This window comes from Cardiocondyla obscurior, linkage group LG21 (assembly GCF_019399895.1).
Source record: "Cardiocondyla obscurior isolate alpha-2009 linkage group LG21, Cobs3.1, whole genome shotgun sequence".
In the NCBI taxonomy this organism is placed as follows: domain Eukaryota; kingdom Metazoa; phylum Arthropoda; class Insecta; order Hymenoptera; family Formicidae; genus Cardiocondyla; species Cardiocondyla obscurior.
The window spans coordinates 713723-739504 of NC_091884.1; the positions used below are offsets into that span (position 1 = coordinate 713723).

The 25782-nt window shown below is 27.0% G+C and overlaps 5 protein-coding genes and 1 long non-coding RNA gene across 7 annotated transcripts in view; 2 read left to right on the forward strand and 4 right to left on the reverse strand.

Moving 5' to 3' along the window:
- Positions 1–25782, forward strand: part of LOC139110602 (uncharacterized) — a 103657-nt gene that overhangs the window by 11006 nt on the left and 66869 nt on the right. The window lies entirely within an intron of this gene.
- Positions 499–5126, forward strand: LOC139110601 (dynein axonemal intermediate chain 7 homolog). The gene is made up of 13 exons (XM_070670459.1): positions 499–572; positions 738–924; positions 1152–1292; positions 1501–1844; positions 1970–2148; positions 2363–2632; positions 2836–2997; positions 3075–3228; positions 3532–3817; positions 4015–4110; positions 4221–4442; positions 4736–4843; positions 4958–5126. Exons 1-13 carry the CDS (start codon positions 499–501, stop codon positions 5096–5098), a joined length of 2364 nt encoding a protein of 787 aa, XP_070526560.1. The 3' UTR covers positions 5099–5126.
- LOC139110593 (fatty acyl-CoA reductase 1-like) lies at positions 5697–8490 on the reverse strand. Its single transcript, XM_070670440.1, has 9 exons — positions 8202–8490; positions 7847–8095; positions 7509–7654; positions 7273–7382; positions 6812–7004; positions 6492–6734; positions 6144–6320; positions 5957–6037; positions 5697–5870 (listed from the first exon to the last, which is right to left on the reverse strand). The coding sequence occupies exons 1-9, from the start codon at positions 8412–8414 to the stop codon at positions 5786–5788; spliced, it is 1497 nt and encodes a 498-aa protein (XP_070526541.1). The 5' UTR covers positions 8415–8490; the 3' UTR covers positions 5697–5785.
- On the reverse strand, positions 8580–12103 carry LOC139110594 (fatty acyl-CoA reductase 1-like). The gene is made up of 9 exons (XM_070670441.1): positions 11431–12103; positions 11076–11324; positions 10847–10992; positions 10589–10698; positions 10102–10294; positions 9676–9918; positions 9328–9504; positions 9137–9217; positions 8580–9025 (listed from the first exon to the last, which is right to left on the reverse strand). Exons 1-9 carry the CDS (start codon positions 11632–11634, stop codon positions 8941–8943), a joined length of 1488 nt encoding a protein of 495 aa, XP_070526542.1. The 5' UTR covers positions 11635–12103; the 3' UTR covers positions 8580–8940.
- Positions 12330–20209, reverse strand: LOC139110703 (uncharacterized). Its single transcript, XM_070670648.1, has 19 exons — positions 19093–20209; positions 18660–18908; positions 18295–18440; positions 18059–18168; positions 17628–17820; positions 16978–17217; positions 16374–16550; positions 16218–16298; positions 15850–15948; positions 15399–15436; positions 15090–15316; positions 14741–14989; positions 14420–14565; positions 14184–14293; positions 13708–13900; positions 13359–13601; positions 12997–13173; positions 12814–12894; positions 12330–12664 (listed from the first exon to the last, which is right to left on the reverse strand). Exons 1-19 carry the CDS (start codon positions 19294–19296, stop codon positions 12580–12582), a joined length of 3048 nt encoding a protein of 1015 aa, XP_070526749.1. The 5' UTR covers positions 19297–20209; the 3' UTR covers positions 12330–12579.
- Positions 20778–25537, reverse strand: LOC139110592 (fatty acyl-CoA reductase 1-like). The gene is made up of 9 exons (XM_070670439.1): positions 24491–25537; positions 24058–24306; positions 23694–23839; positions 23458–23567; positions 23022–23214; positions 22438–22677; positions 21832–22008; positions 21676–21756; positions 20778–21404 (listed from the first exon to the last, which is right to left on the reverse strand). Exons 1-9 carry the CDS (start codon positions 24692–24694, stop codon positions 21305–21307), a joined length of 1500 nt encoding a protein of 499 aa, XP_070526540.1. The 5' UTR covers positions 24695–25537; the 3' UTR covers positions 20778–21304.

Consider the following 25782-nt stretch of genomic DNA (forward strand, 5'->3'; position numbering starts at 1 on the left):
TTTTATCTGATTCAAGCTTGTTTAATAATTAACATTTTATTTTTAATTGATATGCTTGATATTTAAAATTACAACTTAATTTAATTGTAATTTTTTTTTACGTTTTTATTAGTTAACGCGTTCGATAGATTAGACGTTTTATTATATTTATAAATGCTTACTCGTGTATGAATTATATTTGTATATGTCGCAGTAAATTTTGTTAATTTTGACGTAGTCCTGCTTAACCTCAGTTTCAAAACTGTTTAGTCATCGATGGTTTAACGATTGTGTTAATTGTATTCTTTACGCGTGACAATTTAATTTTTAATACGAAGTTACTTATGTGTTTCCAGTGTAATTAATATTTTTCGTTCCAATTCTTTCTAAATCTGAAAAAAAAAATTTATATAAAATATGAGTTTATTTAAATAACGCAACGATAATTTACTTTAGGAAAGTAGCTATTTGATCGTCTGAGTTTCAACGATTTAGCTTGAATCTCCAGAAATCGAAACAATGGCTAAAAAAGCACGTAAAGCATTAGAGAAAGAACAGGCGGCGTCGGCGGCCGCGGAAGCTGAAAGAGTTAGGTAAAGCTTTTTACAACTCGTAAATTAATTATAAGAAAAAAAATTCAATATAATTATTTAAATTGATTATTTTTAAATTTTTTATTGTGAGATTTATTTTAAATTACTAAGTTGAAACTATTTAGGCCTTTTATTAACATTAAGTCTCTTGAAATATTTTTAAAGGCTGCAGATGATTAAAGATATGCAGGAAGAGATTCGATTAGAAACGTATAACACGGAAAGACAATTATATCTCGATGAACGAGAAGCGATGATGCGAAAAGTTCATTTAGAAGAGACACTGAGTGTGCTCCACAATTATAAAAACGCATTTAAAGAATATTTAATTACTGTCGAAGAAGAGGAAAATGTAAATAGTGTCTTTCCTTCTTTTGCATATTTAAAAAAAAAAAAAAAATATATATATACATATTTTTTTTATTAAAATTATAGAAATACTTTTATAATCATTTATAAAATTATTTTTTAAATAACAAAAATTTAATTAAATCCAAATTATAAGTTTTATTAAATAGATTGTTATATTATTTACTCAAAGTCGTACAATACTTACAAGAAAGCAATCATTTTTCTCAGTGGGCTAGATATATGACTTGCGACGGTTTGCCGGACCCAGGAAATTTATCCAAAATGAATACTTTTCTATTTTTATGGTCTATGGAAGATGAGAAAATTAATATGAACAAGCTCATGGCGAAATATAAGACTATAATTTATGTATGTAAATTCAAAGTAATTATATCGCTCGGTGACCCGACGTAATTATACGTATACAAATTTTAAATACACATATTAATTTGTAGAAGCGTAATAAACAATTAGATATTTTTGTACTTAGCATGTCGTAATAGAATAGAGAAAAATAGGTATTTAGAATATTTTTCCATTAGCTACAAAAATAACAATTAAATATAATTTATTGCAGTTATTGACAAAGCTTAACGAAATAATACAATTATCTTTGACCAAATCGCTGAATTACATAACTGAATGTAAAACGGTAAGCAATAACATTTCACCAAGTCGTTATATGCGATTTTTACGTACGTATAAATTCAAATTAAAACAGATCAGACAGCAATTTCGTGACAAGCTACAAGAATGGATAGACATGGCGTGTTATTCTCTCTTGCGACAGATAGAAAAGGATATGGTTAAAGAGGGAATTAAAACGGCGAGATACACCAACATTTCTGATCAGATCAGTTGTTGCATTTGGGCTTTGATAAAATTACCCGTTTCGCTCAATCAAGTCACAGAGAAAGACCGGCAAGTATTGGGATTTGACGATTTTTTATATAATTAAGTAAAAGGGCCTGTTCCTCGCGATATATAGTTTAAACGTGTTCAATTGATTTAATACCGACGCTATGATTACGAAATTATTTCGATAGGAGGCCTATTGAGGTTCACTTTAACGAATTAGAGCTGAGTGTTAAAATGCCCATAGACGTCGATTGCTATGGCATGGCGATACGTGTATTATGGGCGAAGTATGATCATTATTCCGATTACGCGACCTCGTATGTCATGCCAAGACTGCCGGAGGAATATGAGAGCATGTATACCATGGGTGCATATTATGATCTCTTTATTAATATTATATTAATTAATATTATTTAATTTTTAAATTTTATTCCGCTTCGTTTACTTGCCTGGGCTGAAATTAAAATTACGCTAATTAAACAAAGCAACGTTGGGAAATTATTATAATTAAATTATAACGCTGTACGCAATTACTATGTTACGTCAGAGTCTTTTAGAATTTCTTTTCGCGCTTGCTTCAGATTTTTTTATCTTTTGCCGAAACGAGTACAATACGAAATTAAAGATACGCGAGGAACAGGTCGACGGCCGTCGCCTTCGGATGGAGGAAAAAAAGGCTAGGCTTGAGAGAATGGAGAATCCGCCGGTTCCGGTACCTACAAAGCCCGAAAGAAAGGGAAAGCAGCAAAAAAAGCCGGGTATTCAGGGGGCAAAACGCTTAGAACCGGAACCGGAACCGGAACCATTACCGTACCTGCCTACGGCAGATGAAATAATCATGCAAAGGGAAGGTATAATTGTCAAATCGCAGTAGTAGTTGATAAGTTTGTTAAAACTTTATATTTTTAAATTTAATATATTTAAACTAGAAATTTATTTAAACTAGAAAAAAAAACTAGAAATATATTTAAACTAGAAAAAAAACGTTAAAGTATAAAAATTAAGGGTAAAGATAAAAATATCATTAAACCAAATTTTATATTTTTACTTTGAGATGAAACGCGAAAAGAAATTAGAAAATTACTATTCACGCGTTGCGAAAAGACGGAGATAAATCTGCGGAAATACAGAATACTCGGCGGTGTGTTACACATCGATTTAGTTTACCAGCCACCGCAACCGAAAGATATGACAAAGAATATGACGCTCACCACCTGTGAGTAAAAAGGATTTCTGCTGCAATAGAACTCGCCGCGTTGTTATCAAGTGTTAACATTAATTATCTTTTTGCAGTAGAAATACCGAAAAAATTAAAAGCCGTGCCGTTTTACAAGCCGTATAAGGCACCGCCTCCAGCACCGGATTCTGAGAGAACACCGGAAGTAATTGAGGCTGAAATGAAAGCTTTGGAAACTGCTATGGAAGCATTAGCCTTAGTAACTTTAAAGTATCGATTTTTTAAGTTAAATACATAGAAAATTAAATGCCAAAAAATTTTATAACGAAATAAGACAATAATTACATTAAAATAAGAAGAAAATAATTAAAAAAAAAGAAGAAATTTAATAGAATTATAATGAATACGACGTAACAAAAATATAATGAGTCGTAATTACACTCAATTTTAAGTAAAACACGTACTCGTCGAGTAAATTAAAATCGCGTACTTTACTGCGTTATTATAATCTTTTATCTCTAATTTTTCTTGCATTTATAACAAGCAGATTTTAATTATTATCGTCCTTCACAGACTCCCTAGTTCTATTATTTGGTTCGAACCGCCGTTAGTGGCGCATTGGATACCTGAAAAAAAGATATGGTCCACGCAGGACGTTCACGACATTAAATATAACGAGGAAAAGCAAACTATTACATTTCGAACCGGTAGATTAGGTGTTCACGGTCTTGCTACTTTTAAATTCGTCAACCTTCCCTTTCAAAGCTGGGAACTTAAGCCTGAAATAGGCAGAAACGCACGCGGCGGTATCGTGCTCAGCGTGTCCGCCGCAATCGTTCAAGCAGAGTTCATAGTCAGGGTATTCCAATTTAAATTGCTTAAAAAATAATTGACAATTAAATTAGCCACGTTAATTCGTATAAAACATACACGCTTTCGTACAAATAAACTGACAGCTTTAATATGTCTACGTAGAGCATTATTTTTACTTACGTATAGCTTTTGATAAAATATAAATTGCTTGAACATATTTAAAAATAATTTATTCTTATGTAGGAAAATTTAGTTTGTTTAAATTCGCTTGCCGGCGGTATGTCGATGGCGCTTAAAGAAATTATTGGAGAATACATGAAGCTGCACGTTTTGATTGAGGTACTAAGATTTTAATAACGCAAAGAAAAAAAAAAATTACAAAAAGAATTTTAAAGATATTTAAATAGAAAGCGTCACGTCTTTATTAAGATAATACGTGTTTCTTTTAGAAAATGCGCAATGCCGGGTGCGATCTATTTCCAGAGCGAGATGCTTTCAGCTATGTGAAAGCTCTTCCGGTGAAGCATCCAGTAACCGAGAGACATTTGCGAGAATGCATGGCTCTACTTTGTACAGCATATACGTTCTCTTGGTCTCGCTGGAATGCTAGTCGAAATTCCAGAGAAATCGTGATACAATTCAAAGAGTTGCATGAAAGCGTCACGAAAGAGGCAGGACAATTAATTTACTTCGCCTTTAATGAGAAACGACACAATAATAATTTCAATATTACTTAAAATTAATTTAAATTATTAAAATTAATTTCACGCTCGTTTATTATTTTCTCGTTTTTTTTTTAAATTACACTAAAATAAAAAATTACAGAAAAATATTATTTCATTATATGAGAGAGCGTGTGTTTAATTTTCTTTTTAAAGTTAAAGATTTTCTTTCTTGCACTAAATAATATTGATTAGTTTTTTTAATGAGGTATCACCATTTCTGAATTTTAATATTTTTATAGCGAACAAATTTGACTCTTTTAATAACTCCCTTGCGAACGATAACGGTATGCTGTACGGAAGTGAGCTCGGAATTTTCTAGCGTACCATTAGATGGTGAAAATTCAAAGGTAACATAAAATAAAATAAACATAAAATAAACGATCGTAGTTTAGGAAATAAATATCAAACGTTTTAAATAATAATTAAATAAGAAATATAAACTAACACACTTTTTTCCATAGTTTCATGCTGATTTATATCAGTTGGCATTAAAGAACGCTGGAATCAAAAGTCGCATATTAATGAAAAGCATTTCCTTCAAGTTAGTCAATACCGTCGCTGAACTTTTAGATCGTACGAATGTAATTAACATGTCATCTTAAAATTTAAAATTTTAAAAGAACAAATAAATTGTATCCTTTACGCATATCAGCCATATATAAACTTTCCCTTTCGTTTATATATAATAATATTCTTTTTTTACACGCCAAATGGATAAATTTAAGTATTAATTTATAAAATATGTTCTTATTTTTTTTATTTTAATTATACATTATTCCACAGAAACTAGTTTTGGTTTAGCTTAGTTTAGTTAGCTATTTATGCAACTACTACTTTCAAAGTAGCGTTAATAACATTTATAGACAATCGAAAGTCTTATTCCACGTCACTGTTGTGTTACGCATGAAGTTTTACGCAATGTATTCTTGTCACTTGACCTTAAATAATTTTCTACGCGTCACGTCCCGTATTCTTGAAACCAAAGTAATTTTAGACATTTGATTGACTAATATTAAAATACGGTGTACATAGAGTTTAAATTAATGTTTGTAAAAAAATAATAAAATCAAGAGACAGAGTAAATGAGTGACAGTGACAGACTGACAGAAAAAAGAAAAGTAATACAATTACAGATATTTGTTAGATAACATACATATGTCAAAATACTCTCGTTAAATACAATAAAATATCTATTAAGAGAAATAATTTTTTGTTAAAATATTATTATTATCTTTGAGGCGTTATAATGTTGGTTATAAACGGTAATTTTTAACACATTGATTGCAATTTTATAACGAATACATATATTTATAAATTATCCACAATAGGCCAATTAAGATGGTAGTTTCAAATATTGTTGCGAACAAATATATTCTAAAAAAAAATAATTATTAATTTAAAATTAAATTGTCATATATTATTAATTGCTTATATGTTTATATTTCTGGTTCAAAAGTTACCTTTTTCTATGTGCATGAGCAATATCCAATCGATTCATGTCTTCGTGAAGAATAAACTGTTTGGCACCAATAACACAGTGTCTTTAAAATCGAAGATTTAATGTTGTTAATCATCGTTCGATTAAAAAAATTTTGTTAGACGCTACTTGAATATTAATTAAAATTAAGAAATACATAATATACATACCTGCAGTACTCTCTAATATCCGAGGAGGTATAATCGAACGAAAACTCTTCCAAGTCATTGGGTGATATTGAATTCAATAAATTTAATCTATTTTCATGGTCGAACTTTCGTTCATGGAATGAGAAATAACTTACGGCACGATTAGCTACATATAATCTTCTCATCAGTTTCAATAACCTATTTTTTAATAATATGTGAAATTTAATTATAATAATTTTAGTCCCAATAATATTACAAATTTAAAAACACAAGATTAATATAATAATTATTAGTAATTAAATTTATTACGGTATCTGTTTAATGATAAATAAATATTCGAAGCTAGTTAAATATATATTTCATACTTACATAGGGCGACGTCCGGAGACATATAAAACCGAATCAAATATTATAGCTGGTAGAATATGTAGTAATATTGTCAATACATAAAATATTAATAAATTATCAGTTAATATCGTATTCGGAACCCATAAAGTTTTTTCGAAGGGTGTTTCCTTTATTATGCTCGATAATATATTCATAGAATTTTTAAAACTAAAAGATTTTTGGCTTGAAAAATTTAAAACAAAAACTGTTGAATCGGCCGTAGGGCTAAATAATGAAAAAAAAAGTATGCATTAGAAAATCGAAAATCGATATAACGGTAAATTATTATAAAAATACGATACCTAGTTAATCCTAGCTTCCAAGTTGTAACTAGTATAGCGTTAATGACGGCGTCTACAGGTACATTATTTTCTGTAGTCGATTTTTTACAATGGCCTATTCGTACTATTCCTTTTCCGCCGCCAACATAAAGTCCTATTGGACCATAAAGATTATCTATCCATCCTGGCATTGGTTCCTTTATTGACGGCGATACTAAAAAATATAAAATATATTTGCAAATCTTTGCAATTAATTAATTTAACTAGTTTAAATAAGAAAATATAAATTATTTTAAAATTTACGTGATTACGAAAATTAAATTTTTTATTAGATTTATTTAATAAGAATTTTTTCCAAAAATTATTTAACTATTAGATCCACACAAATATAAAAGTTGATATAAAGTTTCTTAAATGTATTCGAATATAATAGGAATATATATCATAATTTGGTTCTAATAATCGAAAGAAAAGTTACGTACCACTGGAAGGTCTTATAATAGCACACGGCAACGATGAAGAATAATCAAGTATTATTCTTTCTGACAAATTTTTTGTAAAAATATACGTATTGGGAGCGTATTCTAAACATCTGTTAATACATGCAAAATTAAATTTATAAGTACCGTTTCAGATTTAATGTACCACTTAAAATAATTATAAAAATAGCTCAAAAAAAAAAGAACAATTTAATCTAATATAAAAAGAAATAGCTTACTTAGCTGTAAAAATATTTAGAGTATGTTCATCTAATGATTCGGCAATAGTAATCATCTTACGCCAATCAGCTATAGATGGATACACTTTTTCTTCAACAATTGACTCATTTACATGCGCGAATGCTGTACTGATGTGTACTACCGCCTTTAACAAGTAAAAAGAAAATGTGACAATTATGTATTCCTTTTCAATTATTTATTACATAGAAAAATTAGCATTATAAATAATTTACGTCAATACGGTTTAACACCTTGATTAAATTAACATTTTTTTTTTCTTTTCAAGTTCACTTTGTGCTAAGAATTAAATATGTATTGCTACTTCTTATTGACTTACTAATAAATTTTTCATATTTTGCGCTAAAATACAGATGTCCCTTGTCGCTCTAGTATTAGTAAATATTGCAAATTGTAAGGTGTTATTAAATCTCACACTTGCCGACCCGTGTACTATTATAGTCACCCTTTCAATTAACATCTGCCTGTCCGAAGCGGACAAACCAAATCCCTTCTCGGTAGCGTCGCCAGAAATCGGGATTAATTTTTGGAAACTAAACGGTCGCTCGTTTCGTAATCTTTCATATAACTATAAAACAAAAAGCGAAATAATTTCTAACATCATATAACATTTTTCTAATAATAAATTTTTCTAAATTAAAGAAAAAAAATTTTAGGGAAACGTTTAGACTCACCGGTAAATGTAATATTTTTTCTAATCTTTGATTAACACTTAATCCTTTTTTCGGACGTATTACTAAAAATATTTCACGAACATCCGAACAAGTCCGTAATACCTTCTCAATGAATACTTTACCCATAAATCCCGTTGCGCCTGTCAATAGTATACTTTGTCCCGCGTAAAATGTAGGAATCGATTTCGATGAATCGGGTGTCATCTTACTCATTACTTTAAAAAAATAAAACTAACTAAAGAAAAACGACTTAGATAACGCAACACTGAATGGCGAATCGATTGGATTTGTTGCCGCCTGTGCTTTGCACACAAAAAACGAGTGCAAGTAATGATTCAATTAAATTTTTCATGTACTTATGCTACTCCTACTTACTTACGGTATTGCACAATTGACGTTTTAGAGCCAATCAAATTCTATCTCGATGTACGTCAGAGGTGTTTCTCGAAGCAGCTTATGTAAAATGCATTTTTGCCATTTAACCTTAACGTTCTACACATCATTTCCTGTTTCTAAAAAGTAATCATAACTTTATGATGAAGCAGGGTACATGAAAATTTTGTGTAAATGTAAATGTTGCAAGAGAATAATTTTATACATATACATATTACGAAAATGTAATGAGAAGTCTGAAGTAAAATCTCTTTTTATTAGAATATTATTGTCATGTTCGAGGCAGCATGCCGTTATACAAATTTGATGGTTATAAATTATAATTATCTACACATCAACAACAATTTTATAATGAATATATATATTTATAAATTGTCCACAATATGCCGATGAAGATGGTAGTTTTCAATATTGTTACGAACAAATACATTCTAAAAAAAAAAATAATTTGCTATTAATTTGTCATATATTATTAATTAATTTGATTACAGTTTTTAAATGAAAAATTGCTTATATATTTATATTTTTGATTTAAAATCTACCTTTTTCTATTTGCATGGGCAATATCCAATCGACTTATATCTTCGTTAAGAAGAAACTTTTTGCAACCAATCGCACTGATTCTTTAAAATCAAAACGTTTAACGACATTATTAATTTTTTTCAATTAAAAAGAATTCGTTTAGACGGTATTTAAACATTATTTGAAATAACGATATACTTAATGTACATACCTGCAAAACTGTCTAATATCCGAGGAGGTATAATCGTACGAAAAATCTTCCAAGTCATTAGGTGGTATTGAATTTAACAAATTTAATCTATTTAAATAGCCGAACTTTCGGTCAGAGAGTGCGAAATAACTTACAGCACGATTAGCTACATATAATCTTCTCATCAGTGTAAATAACCTATTTTTCAACAATATGTGGAATTTAACTATAATAATTTAGTCCCAACAATATTACAAATTTAAAAGCACAAGATTAATAAAATAATTATTAGTAATTAAATTTATTACGGCATCTGTTTAATGATAAATAAATATTCGAGACTTAGTTAAATATATATTTCATACTTACATAGGGCGACGTCCGGAAACATATAAAATAGAATCAATCATTATAGCTGGCAGAATATGTAGTAATATTGTCAATACATAAAATATTAATAAATTATCAGTTAATATCGTATTCGGAACCCATAGAGGTCTTTCGAAGGGTATTTCATGTAAAACACTGAATAACAGTTTTACAGTGCTTCCATATGCCATAGGAAATTGATTTACACAATTTAAAACAAAGAATTTGGAATCTGTCGTAGAGCTAAATAATGAAAAAAACGTATGGATTAGTAAATCAAAAAATTAATAATAATAAGTTAGTAATTTATATCGTACGATTCATATTAAATAAATTCAATAAATAAAATAAAATAAAACGTGCAAATATACGCGCCCATATTAAACATCAATTGATGTAATGTTAAATTATTAAAAAGCGTTATACTTAGTTAGAGCTAGCTTCCAAGATATAACTAATATATTTTTAACGACAATGTCTGCTGGTACAAGATCTTCACTAACAGATTTAGCACAACAGGCCACTCGTAATATTCCTTTCCCACCTCCAAGAAAAAGTCCTATCGGACCATAAACGTTATCTATCCACCCTGGCATTGGTTCTTTTATCGTTGGCATTACTAAAATACAAAATATATTTGTAAATCTTTACTTATCTAATTTAACTAAATTAATTTAAAATAAAAAAAAAATATGATAATTGTAAAATTATTTAAATACAAAAATTAAATTTTTGTACGTTTAATTAGGTTTTTTATTTTATCTGATTAGTAAAAAAATTTACCGAAAACCGTTTTAAATATTACATGTATACGAATAAAGATGAAAACATAGAGTTTTCTAAATGCATCCGAATATGCAATAGAAATATATACCATAATTTGTTTCTAATAATCGAAAGAAAAGTTACATACTACTTGAAGGTCTTATAATAGCACAAGGCAACGAAGACGAGTAATCACGTATTATTCCTTCTGATAAATGTTTTGTAAAAATATATGTATTGGGAGTGGATCCCAAACATCTGTAAATGCATATAAAATAAAATACATAAATATCGTTTAAAATAATATAATTTGAATAAAAAAATCGCTTTAAGAAAACAATTTTATTTTAATATATCGAAAAATATAAAAGTTTAAAATAGGTACGGAATATTGTCCGCAACTTACTTAGCTGTGAAAATATTTAAAGAGTGTTCATCCAATGATTCAGCAATATCAATCATCTTCTGCCAATCGTATATAGGTGGATATACTTTTTCGTCTATAAATGGTTCATTTGCAGGCGCGAATGCGGTACTTACGTAGACAAACGCCTTTAACAAATAAAATGAAAGCATACGTTTACTTTTGTGCTAAGAATTAAATACGTAACGCTATTTAATATTGATATACTTACCACTAAATTTTTCATTTTTTGCGCTAAAATGCACATGTCCCTCGTCGCTCTAGTATTGGTTAATATAGCGAATTTTAAGCTGTTATTAAATCTCACACTTGCCGCTCCGTGCACTACTATAGTCACCCTTTCGATCAACATCTGCTTGTCCGAAGCTGACAAACCTAAATCCTTTTCCTTAGCGTCGCCAGAAATCGGGATTAATTTTTTGAAACTGTCCGGCTGCTCATTACGTAGCTTTTCATATAACTAAAAAAAAGCAAAGAACGTAATAATTTCTATTATAATATTACGTTCCCCTTATAATAAATTTTTTTTAATTGAAAAAAATATTTTAGAGAAACGTTAGACTCACCGGTAAATGTAATATTTTTTCTAATCTCTGTGCAACACTTAACCCTTTTTTCGGTCGCATCACTAGAAATATTTCACGAACATCCGGGCAAGATCGTAACACCTTTTCAACGAACACTTTACCGAGAAATCCCGTCGAGCCTGTCAGTAGTATACTTTGTCCCACGTAAAATGCAGGAATTGATTTTGCTGGATCAGTCGTCATTTTGTTCGTTACTTTAATGATAAAAGTAACATAAAACACTACTTAGGTAATTCAATATTTTAACGAATCAGGTAGACTTGTTGCCGCCCGTGTTATATAGACATAAAACAGGTACAAATAAAAATCGTATTGATATTTTCTACCTATCCATTCAACTGCCGCTTGAATTTAATGTTACGTATGTTTTACTTTGCAGTTAATGAAATTCTGATCTTATCGACGTCATGATTGTCGCAAAAAAACAAGTTTAGTTCAATGTATTCCTGCCATTTAACCTTACCTTTCTACATATCACTTCCGGTTTCCCAAATATAAAACCTGATTCAATTCAATTTAGCTGACAGTTATATTGACATTGAATTTGATGTCGAGTATTTCTTTTATTACGTTGTTAACCAAATGTAAGTAGAATTAGAGTTAACGTTTGTAAACTATAATAAAATCAAAAGACCGAGTCAATGAATGATAAAAGCGGTACAAGAGGAAAATTTGTAAAAAAAGTATACAAACGTTATAATGTAATATTCGAAAAGAACAAGAAAATTTTTTTTAAACTCGGAAATTTATTGAGAAAAAATATATGGAGATTGCAAAGGAAAAGAAAACGTAGAGATGAATCAAATTGATTGACATGGTAAACAGAACGTCTCTTAATGTATTGCACAAAATATAAAAAAAAAACATAGAAAAAATTTGATGTAGGTAAAAATGTTAAGGAGAAGAAATTTTATTTTGTATATAAGTACATGTTTTATTTAATTTTAATACACGTAATGTTAGACAATCAATATTAAAATACTCCCGTTATAAAAAATAAAAAAATTAAATAATATTTATAAAGAAAAATATTTTTTTTATTAATATATTATCGCAATTTTCGAGACTGTGTGAGTTACATAAATTTGATGGTTAGAAGCTGTAATTTTTTAAAAGCGGACAAATATTTCATGACGCCGATATATAATTGTAAATTATCCACAATATGACAATGAAGATAGTAGTTTCCAATATTGTTACGAACCAATACACTCTAGAAACAAAATTAATTTCAGATTAAAATTAAATAAAATAATAATTAGTTTGATCAAGGTTTGCGATGAAAAAATTGCAATTTTTAATGACTTAACATTTAAAATATAATTAATAAAAATATTTTAATATTTCTGCTTTCAAATCTACCTTTTTCTATGTGCATGTGCTATATCCAATCGATTCATGTCTTCGTGAAGAACAAATCGTTTGCCACCAATAACGCTATGCCTTTAAAATCAAATATTTAATGTCGTTAATTTTCTTTCAATAAAAAAAAATTTTCAGACGCTATTTAAACATTTAAAATAAAGAAATACTTAGTACACATACTTGCAGTAATCTGAGATATCCGAGAAGCCATAATTAAAAGAAAACGCGTCCCAGTCATCCGGTGATATTAATAGCATCAGATTCAATCTATTTATCTCGCTGTAATTCCATTCATGGAATGAAAAATAACTTACAGCATGATTAGCCACATATAATTTTCTCATCAGTCCTAATAACCTAATTTGCATATTATTTATTAATACGGCGTTTAATTGTTAAAACTTAATATCAGTAATGTTAAAATTAAAAAAAAAACTCACAGAATCGATAAATAATTATAAGTAGTTAATTATGCTATGTTATCCGTTTAATGATAAATAAATATGCGAAGCTAGTTAAATATGCATACATTTAACACTTACATGGGACGACGTCCGGAAACAGATAAAAACAAGTCGATTAATACAGCCGGCAGAATATGTAGTAATATTGTTAAAACATAAAACACCGCAAAATTATCAGTCAATATTGTATTCGGAATCCAAACAGTTTTTTCTAAAGGCACTTCTTTTATAATACTAAACAGCAATTTTATACCATCTTGATAGGTCAAGTGCTTTTGATTAGTACAATTTAAAATAAATAATGTCGAGTTTGGTGTAAACCTGAATTAAGAAACGTATGCATGATTAAACAAAAGGATTGACAAAAATACATTTTCAATTTACGTTACCATTTGTATAGGGCTAATAGATTTGTTTTTTGGCATACTTAGTTAATCCTAATTTCCAAGCAGTGACTAATATGGCTTTGATGACGATGTCTACCGGTACAGCATTTTGATTAACAGATTTAGTACAACAGGCTACTCGTATTAATCCCTTCCCGCCACCAATAAAAAGTCCTATTGGACCGTAAATGTTATCCAGCCATCCTGGTATCGGTTCCTTTAATGCCGGCGTTACTAGAAATACAAAATATATTTGCAAATCTTTGCAATTAATTAATTTAACTAGTTTAAATAAGAAAATGTAATTGTTTTAAAGTCACGTGATTACGAAAATTAAATTTTTTACGTTTAATTAGGTTTTTTTATTGATCTGCTTAATAAAAGAATTATCAAAAATTATTTTACTGTTAGATGCATATAAATATAGAAGAGGACATAAAGTTTCTTACATGTATCCAAATATAATAGGAATATATATCATAATTTGGTTATATTAATTAAAATAAGAGTTACGTACCAATAGAAGGTCTTATGATAGCACAAGGTAACGAAGAAGAATAATCGTGTATTATTCCTTCCGACAAATTTTTTGAAAAAATATACGTATTGGGAGCGTATCCTAAACATCTGTAAATAAATGCAAAATAAAATGTATAAATCAAGTTTCAGATTTAATGTGCTGCTAAAAATAATTATAAAAATAACGCAAAAAAAAATTATTCTAATATTAAAAAAAAAAAAAAAATAGCTTACTTAGCTGTAAAAATATTTAGAGTATGTTCGTCCAATTTTTCGGCAATATCAATCATTTCCTGCCAATTTGCGATAGGTACGTATGGTTTCTCTTCAATCAATGGCTCATTTATATGAGCGAATGCTGTACTAACATAAACTAACGCCTTTGACATATAAGAAGAAAATGCGACATTTATGTTTCAATTACTTTTTACACAGAAAATTTCCATAACTTATATATGATAACACGTTATAATAATTTAATCAAATTAAATTTTTTTTTCTAAGCTTACATCGTGCTAAAAATTAAATATGTAATGCTATTTCTTATTGACTTACTATTAAATTTTTCATACTTTGAGCTAAAATACAGACATCTCTTGTCGATCTAGTATTGGTAAATATAGCGAATTGTAAGCTGTTATTAAATCTCACACTTGCCGCTCCGTGCACTACTATAGTCACCCTTTCGATTAACATCTGCCTGTCCGAAGCGGACAAACCTAATCCCTTTTCCTTAGCGTCGCCAGAAATCGGGATTAATTTTTTGAAACTCTCCGGCCGCTCATTACGTAGTTTTTCATATAACTAAAGCAAAGAGCGTTATAATTTTTATTATAATCTAACATTTCTATGATAATAAATTTTTCTTTCAATTTAAATTATATTACGGAAGCAATTAACTCACTGGTAAATCTAATGAATTTTCTAATCTTTGATTAACACTTAATCCTTTTCTCGGGCGCATCAACATAAATATTTCACTAACATCCGGGCAAGATCGCAATACCTTCTCAACGAACACTTTACCAAGAAATCCTGTCGCACCTGTCAATAGTATACTTTGTCCAGCGTAAAATGCAGGAATCGATTTTTCCGGGTTAATTGTCATTTTGTTTATTACGATATAATTTTCTTTTAATCAAGTTTTATAACGTAATTATTATAACAATTTTGCAGCTCGTTACAGAACGGAAACATAGACTCTTCTGTGTACGTAACGAATTTATGTCTTCTTCCATATACGTTTTCATGCTTGAAATTGTAATTTACATAAGAATCGAGTTTAATATTAATAGTCTTTTATTCAAAGTAATAGTCTTCAGTTAATTAAACTCTTGACATTGTTTGTGCTTTAATGAGGATGGCATAATTGCCTTCTTTACATTGAGAATCAAACGCAAACGTACAGTACATATAATAATATACTTTATTCATAATAATAATGTGATTATACATATAATATTTAAAAAATAACTATAACTATTAAAATTTTTTTATTATAAGAACTTAAAATATTTTATATATTAAAAATAAGGTGTTTAAAACTAATTTTTATTTTTATTTACTTTTTAAACAATAGAATAAATTTATTTTTTATATTACAAGTCGTGTTCATTTATCATAAATTTATAGTTTGTTAGTTCGCGATAACATGCTGATGAGTTTATAACATATAATAAATGAACCATTTAAACCATTTAAATGTCATCCATAGTACACTGACAGCAACAATATGTTTCATCACGTCGAAAATAAAATCCATTCTAAAAGAAAAAAAAATATATATATATAGAATATTTAAATTATTTTAATTATAACTTAAATTATATAAATTACATAAAATTTTTCGTATTATAATTAATATAATGCAAGTATTAACATTTGATTATTAATTTTAAATGAAATGTTTTGTCTTTTAAAAATAATTGCATATTTAGTTTCATGTAATATTACACACTTAAAAGAGCAATCGCGCAATTTTAACAGTTAAATAAGTATATAAATAATATACAAAATAATAATTTATATATACCTTTTAACATTAACTTTGAGTCCATCTATTTTATTCATGTCTTCGTTAATAAGAAATTTCTTTGCACCAATGACGCAATATCTTCATATTGCAAATAAATATATACGTTAATTATTATTTTCATTTAAGACGTTATTTAGGATAAAATATATTTACCTAAAATACTCCTTGGAATCATAACCGACATAATTAAAAGAAAAGTTTGCCCGGTCATTAGGGGGTATTGAAGATAGTAAAGCGAGATGATTTGTATCAGTGAATTTCCATTCATTACATGCGAACCATCCAACAGCTTGAGTAGCCACAAACACGTTTCTTTGTAATCGTACTAAACTAATTAACACATTATTAGTTCTATAGATCTAAATCAGTTTAACACTATAATATAACAATCTATTTTTAACCTATTTTTAACAATCATATAATTGTAGATTTAGCAATAAAATTTCATAATACCATTGACGTATAAATATTTAAATAATATGGTGTTAAATAAAAATTCTATCTTTCTTCCTTTCCTTCTCTTTCTTTAAAACAAATTATATTTACGAAATGCAGAAGGAAGAGTTTGATAAAAATAAATAAAAAAAGAAAAATAAAAAAAAGAAAAATAGATTAAAAAAATGTAGTAAAAAATTGATTTTTATTAAACTTTTTTTAAAAAAAATAGTTTAATATTATATTTTGTACCATAAACTAAATTTTTCTAATTTACTTAAATATACATAAATTTCAAACCTTTTAAATATTTGAGACTTACAACGGTTGACGTCCAGAACGTTTTAAAATTGTATCTACTATTAAAGCTGGTAGCATATGCAAAAGTATCATTAATGTGTAATATAAAATCCAATTATTAGTCTGTACGACTCTCGAAGGAAAAATACTATTTTCAAAAGGTATTTCTTTAATTTCTATTCCAAGCATGATACCAATATATTCATACGTGAAAAGATTTTGACATGTATTGTTTACAACGAAATTTGAACCTGGTGTATGCCTAAAAGCAAACAAACTTTAAAGTTTATTAATCAGTAAACGTAAATTATAAATGTAAATAATAATAACAATAAGTAAAAAAAAAAAAAAATAAAATAAAATAAAATAAAATAAAATAAATAAAATAAAATAAATTAAAATAAAAAAAAATTAAAAAAATTAAATTACAATATTATCAAAACTTACATAGAATGAGGTCTGCTTTAAATTTTAGAAATGAGATAAAGATTTACGAAATGTTAAATTTAACATGTATATAACATTATTAATTTTTAATTTGTTAACAAATTGAAATTAAGGTAATACTAATGACTAATTAAATATTAGAAATATAGATAATAAGATTCTTATTAACTACAATAGTATACAAAATTCTTGATTATATTTTGGATTAAAATAGTAAATACGTACGTTGTCGAACCAACTTTCCAACATGTGACTAATATAGCTTTGATAACAATGTCCACCGGGACTATATCTAGATAAACATTATAATTATTAAGAGCAACTCGAAGTACTCCTTTTCCGCTACCGACATAAAATCCTATTGTACCATAAATATTATCCACCCATCCTGGAAATGGCTCTTCTATTGATGGAAATACTAAAAAAAATATGTATTATATTTTTTCATATAAAGTTTTTCATGGCTATTATTAATTGAAAAAAGAATTAGAATATAAATAATGAGAGAAGATGTAAAAATCTAATTAACATGTATTTTACATCAGCTTTACAAAGTTTTAATAAACTCGTTTATAAGGTTTATATTATAATATAGTTTATAATAATTGACTATTAAACTAAAACAAAAATGTATTTCTAATATTAAAAATTCGTACCCATAGATGGTCTTACAATCGCGCAAGGTAAAAAAGAAGAATATGTTTCAATCACATGCTCTGATAGGTTTTTCGAAAACATATACGTGTTGGGAGCGTATTCCAAACATCTAAACATGATTTTCAATGTACATAAGATTAAAAATTTAAAATAAATTTACCGTCAAATCAAAGAAAATAAATCGCAGTATACTTCTGGTAATATAAAAATTATAATTACGATTATCTTTCCTTACTTAGCTGTAAGAATATTTAACGTGTGCTCATCTAAAGATTCGGCTATATCAATCATTTTTCGCCAATCGGCTATTGGTGGATATACCTTTTCTTCCAAAACTGGTCTATGCGGTGACGTGTACGCAGTACTAATGTACAATAATGTCTGTAATCAGTAAAATCAATTATTTCGAGAGTTAAAATTTTTGTTTTTAAACACTTAAAAATTTATATTGATTTTTTAAATATTATATTTAATTTTTATAATTGATTATACATTTTTGTAATAAATAAAAGTAGAGATAAAAATTGTAATTAAGATATAATACGTTATAGTATAATAGAATGAATTGTTGAAAAGGATATTTTTTTTTTTTTTACTTACTATTAATTTTTTCATACTTTGAGCTAAAATACAGATATCTCTTGTTGCTCTAATATTGGTACATATAGCATTTTTTAAACTGTCGTTAAATCTCACGCTAGCCGCTCCGTGTATTATTATGGTCACTCGGTCAATCAGCATTTGCACGTCCGCATCTGATAAGCCTAAACTTTTTTTTTTAGAATCGCCAGAGATCGGAATTAGTTTTGAAAATACTGAACATTGCTCTTCGCGCAGTTTGTCAAATAACTAAAACCAACACAATTTATTGTAATTTACAAGACTTTAAATTGAAAACATTTTTCATTTGTTAATGAAACTACAATAACTTTTAGAAAAATAGCTTACAATTTATTTAATAGCGGTATAATATCGTTAAAATAAAAAATATTTAAAAAAACAAACACTGAATATCTTAACTGAGATGACTTACCGGTAACTTTAACATATTTTTCAGCCTATCGTCGATACTCATACCTTTTTTAGGTCGAATTAAAAGAAATATTTCACCAACATCTGGACAAGACCGTAAAACTTTTTCAATTAACACTTTACCCAAAAATCCCGTCGCACCTGTTAAAAATATACTTTGCCCGGCGTAAAATTCGGGAATCGACATGACTGAATCAATTGTCATGTTATTAATTTATTTAAAACAGTCTTGCAATTATAACAATAACACAATGCAATACAAAGCGAAAAGCACTTAGAATTATCGTCCGAGTTATGTCAAGAGTATAGGTTGATCAAGTGTTGAGAAAATGTTTATTTTGGTAAATGTGGGTAACATTCATAGTATAGCTAAGACCATTAAAATATAATTTAAATTCAAATCCACGTACTTTGATGCTAATCATTCATGAGATTATTCATTTCGAAAAATAATGAAGGAAATGACACGCAATATACTGTTGAGTATAAGGTTAAAAGAGCAAGTAATGCGTTGATACGTCAATTTTCACCATACAGGAGTAAAAATATTATACTAATATAGAAATTATTTATAATGCAAATTGGGTATGAAGAGTTAAACGTAGTGTTATACAGAGTTAAATAAGAATAGAATTGCAAAAAGAGAGAGAGAGAAAGAAAAAGAGAGATAATTCTGAAAGTTAAACCTAATTTTGGAATAAAAAAAATTAGGCTATGTAAAGGAAAAAAAATTAATTAATTTAATATTTTTGAAATAATACTGAAGTAAAAGTTCAAAATCGTAAGAAAACACTTGTAATGCTTACTTCAGTATTGCTAATTTTCTTTTTTTTTACATTTTGAACTATATTGCAAATGCATCTTATTCTTCTAGCAATAACGTTAATTATTGTGTCATGTTTCTAATTCAAAGATATAAAATTTTTGTAATTAAAAATTTAAAAACAAATGCACGTGCGCAATCGAATTTGCATTTGCAATGATTTCAATTTAAGCTAGAACTAACTCCATGAAATTTAAATATGTAAGATATTTAATTTAAATAAAAATCAATTTGAATTGAAAATGGAAATAATTAATATATACATACAAATATATATATATATATACAACCGGAAGAAATGAAAAGCTAAAATGCTAATCGAGTAGCATTAATCATAAATTTGTATAATTATTAAATAGTCTCTTGCGTTGTTTTGATAACTTATAGACTTATCGATCCGTCAGATTGATCTTACCTCAGGTTTCTTTTTACAAACTTTATAAATAAACTACTAAACTATATTAAATGTGGATAAACACTTAATATAAGTAATATAATTAATGTGGATAAACACTTTCTTTCGACGTTATTGTGAATGACTAACAGTCATTTTACTTAGGCATATGATAATTTTTTTAAAAATATATTCTTTATCTAACAACATTTAACAATTTGCGCTCGATAAACTGGTCTAACAGTTCATTTTCTAGCGGAAATTAATCGCTTGTTATAGCTAGATTTATTGAAATTAAAATTTATCAATATGTCAATTTTAATATACCATTTTTAATTTGCTCCGATATTATTTAAATTTTTATTTTATATTTTAAAGTTTAATAAAAAAAACCATGTGTTTTTATACCAAGCTTATTTCATTTTTGAACAAAGTCCTTTTATTTTAAGTTAAACAAGTTAAATGTAAATGCTAAAAAAATTTGCTGGTATTTTGTAATATTCAATCTTTTTTAAATATTTTATTAAAATTGCAATTTTTAATGGCTTAACATTTAAAATATAATTAATAGAAGTATGTTGATATTTTTGCTTTCAAATCTACCTTTTTCTATGTGCATAAGCTATATCCAATCGATTCATGTCTTCGTGAAGAACAAATCGTTTGTCACCAATAACGGTATGTCTTTAAAATTAAATATGTAATATCGTTAATTATCTTTCAATAAAAAAAATTTTTTAGACGCTACTTAAACATTTAAAATAAAGAAATACTTAGTACACATACTTGCAGTAATCTGAGATATCCGAAAAGCCATAATTAAAAGAAAACGCGTCCCAGTCATCCGGTGATATTAAAAGCATTAGATTTAATCTATTTACTTTGCTATTAATTAACTTTTTAACCAATAGAATAAATTTATTTTTTTATATTACAAATCGTGTTTGTTTATCATAAATTTATAGTTTGTTAGTCCGCGATAACATGCTGATGAGTTTATAACATATAATAAATGAACCATTTAAACCATTTAAATGTCATCCATAGTACACTGACAGCAGCAATATGTTTCATCACGTCGAAAATAAAATCCATTCTAAAAGAAAAAAAAATATATATATATATAGAATATTTAAATTATTTTAATTATAACTTAAATTATATAAATTACATAAAATTTTTCGTATTATAATTAATATAATGCAAGTATTAACATTTGATTATTAATTTTAAATGAAATGTTTTGTCTTTTAAAAATAATTGCATATTTAGTTTCATGTAATATTACACACTTAAAAGAGCAATCGCGCAATGTTAACAGTTAAATAAGTATATAAATAATATACAATATAATAATTTATTTATACCTTTTAACATTAACTTTGAGTCCATCTATTTTATTCATGTCTTCGTTAAGAAGAAATTTTTTTCCACCAATGATGCAATTTCTTCGTATTACAAATAAATATATACGTTAATTATTATTTTCATTTAAGACGTTATTTAGGATAAAATATATTTACCTAAAATACTCCTTGGAATCATAACCGACATAATTAAATGAAAAGTTTGCCCGGTCATTAGGGGGTATTGAAGATAGTAAAGCGAGATGATTTGTATCAGTGAATTTCCATTCCCTACATGCGAACCATCCAACAGCTTGAGTAGCCACAAACACGTTTCTATGTAATCGTACTAAACTAAATAGCACATTATTAGTTCTATAGATCTAAATCAGTTTAACACTATAATATAACAATCTATTTTTAACCTATTTTTAACAATCATATAATTGTAGATTTAGCAATAAAATTTCATAATACCATTGACTTATAAATATCTAAATAATATTGTGTTAAATAAAAATTCTCTCATTCTTCCTCTCCCTCCCTTTCTTTAAAACAAACTATATTTACGAAATGCAGAAGGAAGAGTTTGATAAAAATAAATAAAAAAAGAAAAATAAAAAAAGGAAAAGTAGACAGAAAAAAAATGTAGTAAAAAATTGATTTTTATTAAACTTTTTCTAAAAAAAATAGTTTAATATTATATTTTGTACCATAAACTAAATTTTTCTAATTTACTTAAATATACATAAATTTCAAACTTTTTAAATATTTGAGACTTACAACGGTTGACGTCCAGAACGTTTTAAAATTGTATCTACTATTAAAGCTGGTAGCATATGCAAAAGTATCATTAATGTGTAATATAAAAACCAATTATTAGTCCGTACGCCTCTCGAAGGAAAAATACTATTTTCAAAAGGTATTTCTTTATTTTCTATTCCAAGCATGATACCAATATATTCATACGTGAAAAGATTTTGACATGTATTGTTTACAACGAAATTTAAACCTGGTGTATGCCTAAAAGCAAACAAACTTTAAATTTCATTAATCAGTAAACGTAAATTATAAATGTAAATAATAATAACATAAGTATATAAAATAAAAAAAAATTAAATTACAATATTATCAAAACTTACATAAAATAAGATCTGCTTTAAATTTTAGAAATGAGATAAAGATTCACAAAATGTTAAATTTAACATGTATAAAACATTATTAATTTTTAATTTGTTAACAAATTGAAATTAAGCTAATACTAATTACTAATTAAATATTAGAAATATAGATAATAAGATTCTTATTAACTACAATAGTATACAAAATTCTTGATTATATTTTAAATTAAAATAGTTAATACGTACGTTGTCGAACCAACTTTCCAACATGTGACTAATATAGCTTTGATAACAATGTCCACTGGGACTATATCTAGATAAACATTATAATCATTAAGAGCAACTCGAAGTACTCCTTTTGCGGCACCGACAAAAAATCCTATTGGACCATAAATATTATCCACCCATCCTGGAAAAGGCTCTTCTAGTGATCCAAATACTAAAAAAAAAAAATGTATTATATTTATTTCATATAAAGTTTTTCATGGCTATTATTAACTGAAAAAAGAATTAGAATAAAATTAATGAGAGAAGATGTAAAAATCTAATTAACATGTATTTTACATCAGCTTTACAAAGTTTTAATAAACTCGTTTATAAAATTTATTTCATAATATAGTTTATAATAATTGACTATAAAACTAAAACAAAAATTTATTTTTAATATTAAAAAAATTCGTACCCATAGATGGTCTTACAATCGCGCAAGGTAATGAAGAAGAATATGTTTCAATCACATGCTCTGATAGGTTTTTCGAAAACATATACGTGTTGGGAGCGTATTCCAAACATCTAAACATTATTTTCAATGTACATAAGATTAAAAATAGAACATAAATTTACCGTTAAATCAAAGAAAATAAATTGCAGTATACTTCTGATAATATAAAAATTATAATTACGACTATCTTTCCTTACTTAGCTGTAAAAATATTTAACGTGTGCTCATCTAAAGATTCGGCTATATCAATCATTTTTCGCCAATCGGCTATTGGTGGATATACCTTTTCTTCCAAAACTGGTCTATGCGGTGACGTGTACGCAGTACTAATGTACAATAATGTCTGTAATCAGTAAAATCAATTATTTCGAGAGTTAAAATTTTTGTTTTTAAACACTTAAAAATTTATATTGATTTTTTAAATATCATATTTAATTTTTATAATTGATTATACATTTTTGTAATAAATAAAAGTAGAGATAAAAATTGTAATTAAGATATAATACGTTATAGTATAATAGAATGAATTGTTGAAAAGGATATTTTTTTTTTTTTACTTACTATTAATTTTTTCATACTTTGAGCTAAAATACAGATATCTCTTGTTGCTCTAGTATTGGTACATATAGCATTTTTCAAACTGTCGGTAAATCTCATGCTAGCCGCTCCGTGTATTATTATGGTCACTCGGTCAATCAACATTTGTACGTCCGCATTTGATAAGCCTAATCTCTTTTCTTTAGAATCGCCAGAAATCGGAATTAGTTTCGAAAAAATTGAACATTGCTCTTCGCGCAGTTTGTCAAATAACTAAAATCAACACGCTTTATTGTAATTTACAAGACTTTAAATTGAAAACATTATTCTGTTTTTAATGGAACTACAATAACTTTTAGAAAAATAGCTTACAATTTATTTAATTACGGTATAATATCGTTAAAATAAAAAATATTTAAAAAAACAAACACTGAATATCTTAACTGAGAAAACTTACCGGTAACTTTAACATATTTTTCAGCCTATCGTCGATACTCATACCTTTTTTAGGTCGAATTAAAAGAAATATTTCACCAACATCTGGACAAGACCGTAAAACTTTTTCAATTAACACTTTACCCAAAAATCCCGTCGCACCTGTTAAAAATATACTTTGCCCGGCGTAAAATTCGGGAATCGACATGACTGAATCAATTGTCATGTTATTAATTTATTTAAAACAGTCTTGCAATTATAACGATAACACAATGCAATACAAAGCGAAAAGCACTTAGAATATCGTCCGAGTTATGTCAAGTGTATAGGTTGATAAGGTGTTGAGAAAATGTTTATTTTAGTAAATGTGGGTAATATTCATAGTATAGCTAAGACCATTAAAATATAATTTAAATTTAAATCCACGTAATTTGATTCTAATCATTCATGAGATTATTTATTATGAAAAATAATGAAGGAAATGACACGCAATACACTGTTGAGTATAAGGTTAAAAGAGCAAGTAATGCGCGTTGATACGTCAATTTTCACCATACAGGTGTGAAAATATTATACTAATATAGAAATTATTTATAATGCAAATTGGGTATGAAGAGTTAAACGTAGTGTTATACAGAGTTAAATAAGAATAGAAATGCAGAAAGAGAGAGAGAAAGAAAAAAAGAGATAATTTTGAAATTTAAACCGAAATTCGGAGTAAAATTAAATTAGGTTATGAAAAGGAAAAAAAAAATTAATTTAATATTTTTGAAATAATACTGAAGTAAAAATTCAAGATCGTAAAAAATCACTTGTAATGCTTAATTCAGTAGTGCTAATTTTGTTTTTTTACATTTTGAAATATATTGCAAATGCATCTTATTCTTTTAGCAATAACGTTAATTATTGTGTCATGTTTCTAATTCAAAGATATAAAATTTCTGTAATTAAAAATTTAAAAACAATTGCACGTGCGCAATCGAATTTGCATTTGCAATGATTTCAATTTAAGCTAGAGCTAACTCCATAAAATTTAAATAAATAAGATATTTAATTTAAATAAAAATTACTTTGAATTGAAATCGGAAATAATTAATATATACATACATATATATATATATATATATATATATATATATATATATATATATATATATATATATATACAACCGGAAGAAATGAAGAGCTAAAATGCTAATCGAGTAGCATTAATCATAAATTTGTATAATTATTGAATAGTCACTTGGGTTGTTTAGATAAATTATTGACTTATCGATCCGTCAGTTTGATTTTACCTCAGGTTTCTTTTTTACA

What these genes read in the sequence shown, in the direction of transcription:
- LOC139110594 (XM_070670441.1), bottom strand. Translation starts at nt 11,634, where the DNA reads ATGACGACTGATCCAGCAAAATCAATTCCTGCATTTTACGTGGGACAA. An exon ending in TTAAATATTTTCACAGCTAA is followed by an intron (nt 10,699 to 10,846) that starts GTAAGTTGCGGA and finishes ATGCATTTACAG; the next exon opens with ATGTTTGGGATCCACTCCCA. An exon ending in GCCCATGCAAATAGAAAAAG is followed by an intron (nt 9,026 to 9,136) that starts GTAGATTTTAAA and finishes TTTTTTTTTTAG; the next exon opens with AATGTATTTGTTCGTAACAA.
- LOC139110703 (XM_070670648.1), bottom strand. Translation starts at nt 19,296, where the DNA reads ATGACAATTGATTCAGTCATGTCGATTCCCGAATTTTACGCCGGGCAA. An exon ending in AAAATATGTTAAAGTTACCG is followed by an intron (nt 18,909 to 19,092) that starts GTAAGTCATCTC and finishes TGTTGGTTTTAG; the next exon opens with TTATTTGACAAACTGCGCGA. An exon ending in GATTCCAAGGAGTATTTTAG is followed by an intron (nt 16,299 to 16,373) that starts GTAAATATATTT and finishes TGCAATATGAAG; the next exon opens with ATATTGCGTCATTGGTGCAA.
- LOC139110592 (XM_070670439.1), bottom strand. Translation starts at nt 24,694, where the DNA reads ATGACAATTGATTCAGTCATGTCGATTCCCGAATTTTACGCCGGGCAA. An exon ending in AAAATATGTTAAAGTTACCG is followed by an intron (nt 24,307 to 24,490) that starts GTAAGTTTTCTC and finishes TGTTGATTTTAG; the next exon opens with TTATTTGACAAACTGCGCGA. An exon ending in CTCAAAGTTAATGTTAAAAG is followed by an intron (nt 21,405 to 21,675) that starts GTATAAATAAAT and finishes TTTTTCTTTTAG; the next exon opens with AATGGATTTTATTTTCGACG.
- LOC139110601 (XM_070670459.1), top strand. Translation starts at nt 499, where the DNA reads ATGGCTAAAAAAGCACGTAAAGCATTAGAGAAAGAACAGGCGGCGTCG. An exon ending in GCGGAAGCTGAAAGAGTTAG is followed by an intron (nt 573 to 737) that starts GTAAAGCTTTTT and finishes ATATTTTTAAAG; the next exon opens with GCTGCAGATGATTAAAGATA. An exon ending in TAGATGGTGAAAATTCAAAG is followed by an intron (nt 4,844 to 4,957) that starts GTAACATAAAAT and finishes TTTTTTCCATAG; the next exon opens with TTTCATGCTGATTTATATCA.
- LOC139110593 (XM_070670440.1), bottom strand. Translation starts at nt 8,414, where the DNA reads ATGAGTAAGATGACACCCGATTCATCGAAATCGATTCCTACATTTTAC. An exon ending in TATTATAAGACCTTCCAGTG is followed by an intron (nt 7,005 to 7,272) that starts GTACGTAACTTT and finishes TATATTTTTTAG; the next exon opens with TATCGCCGTCAATAAAGGAA. An exon ending in TGGAAGCTAGGATTAACTAG is followed by an intron (nt 6,735 to 6,811) that starts GTATCGTATTTT and finishes TTCATTATTTAG; the next exon opens with CCCTACGGCCGATTCAACAG.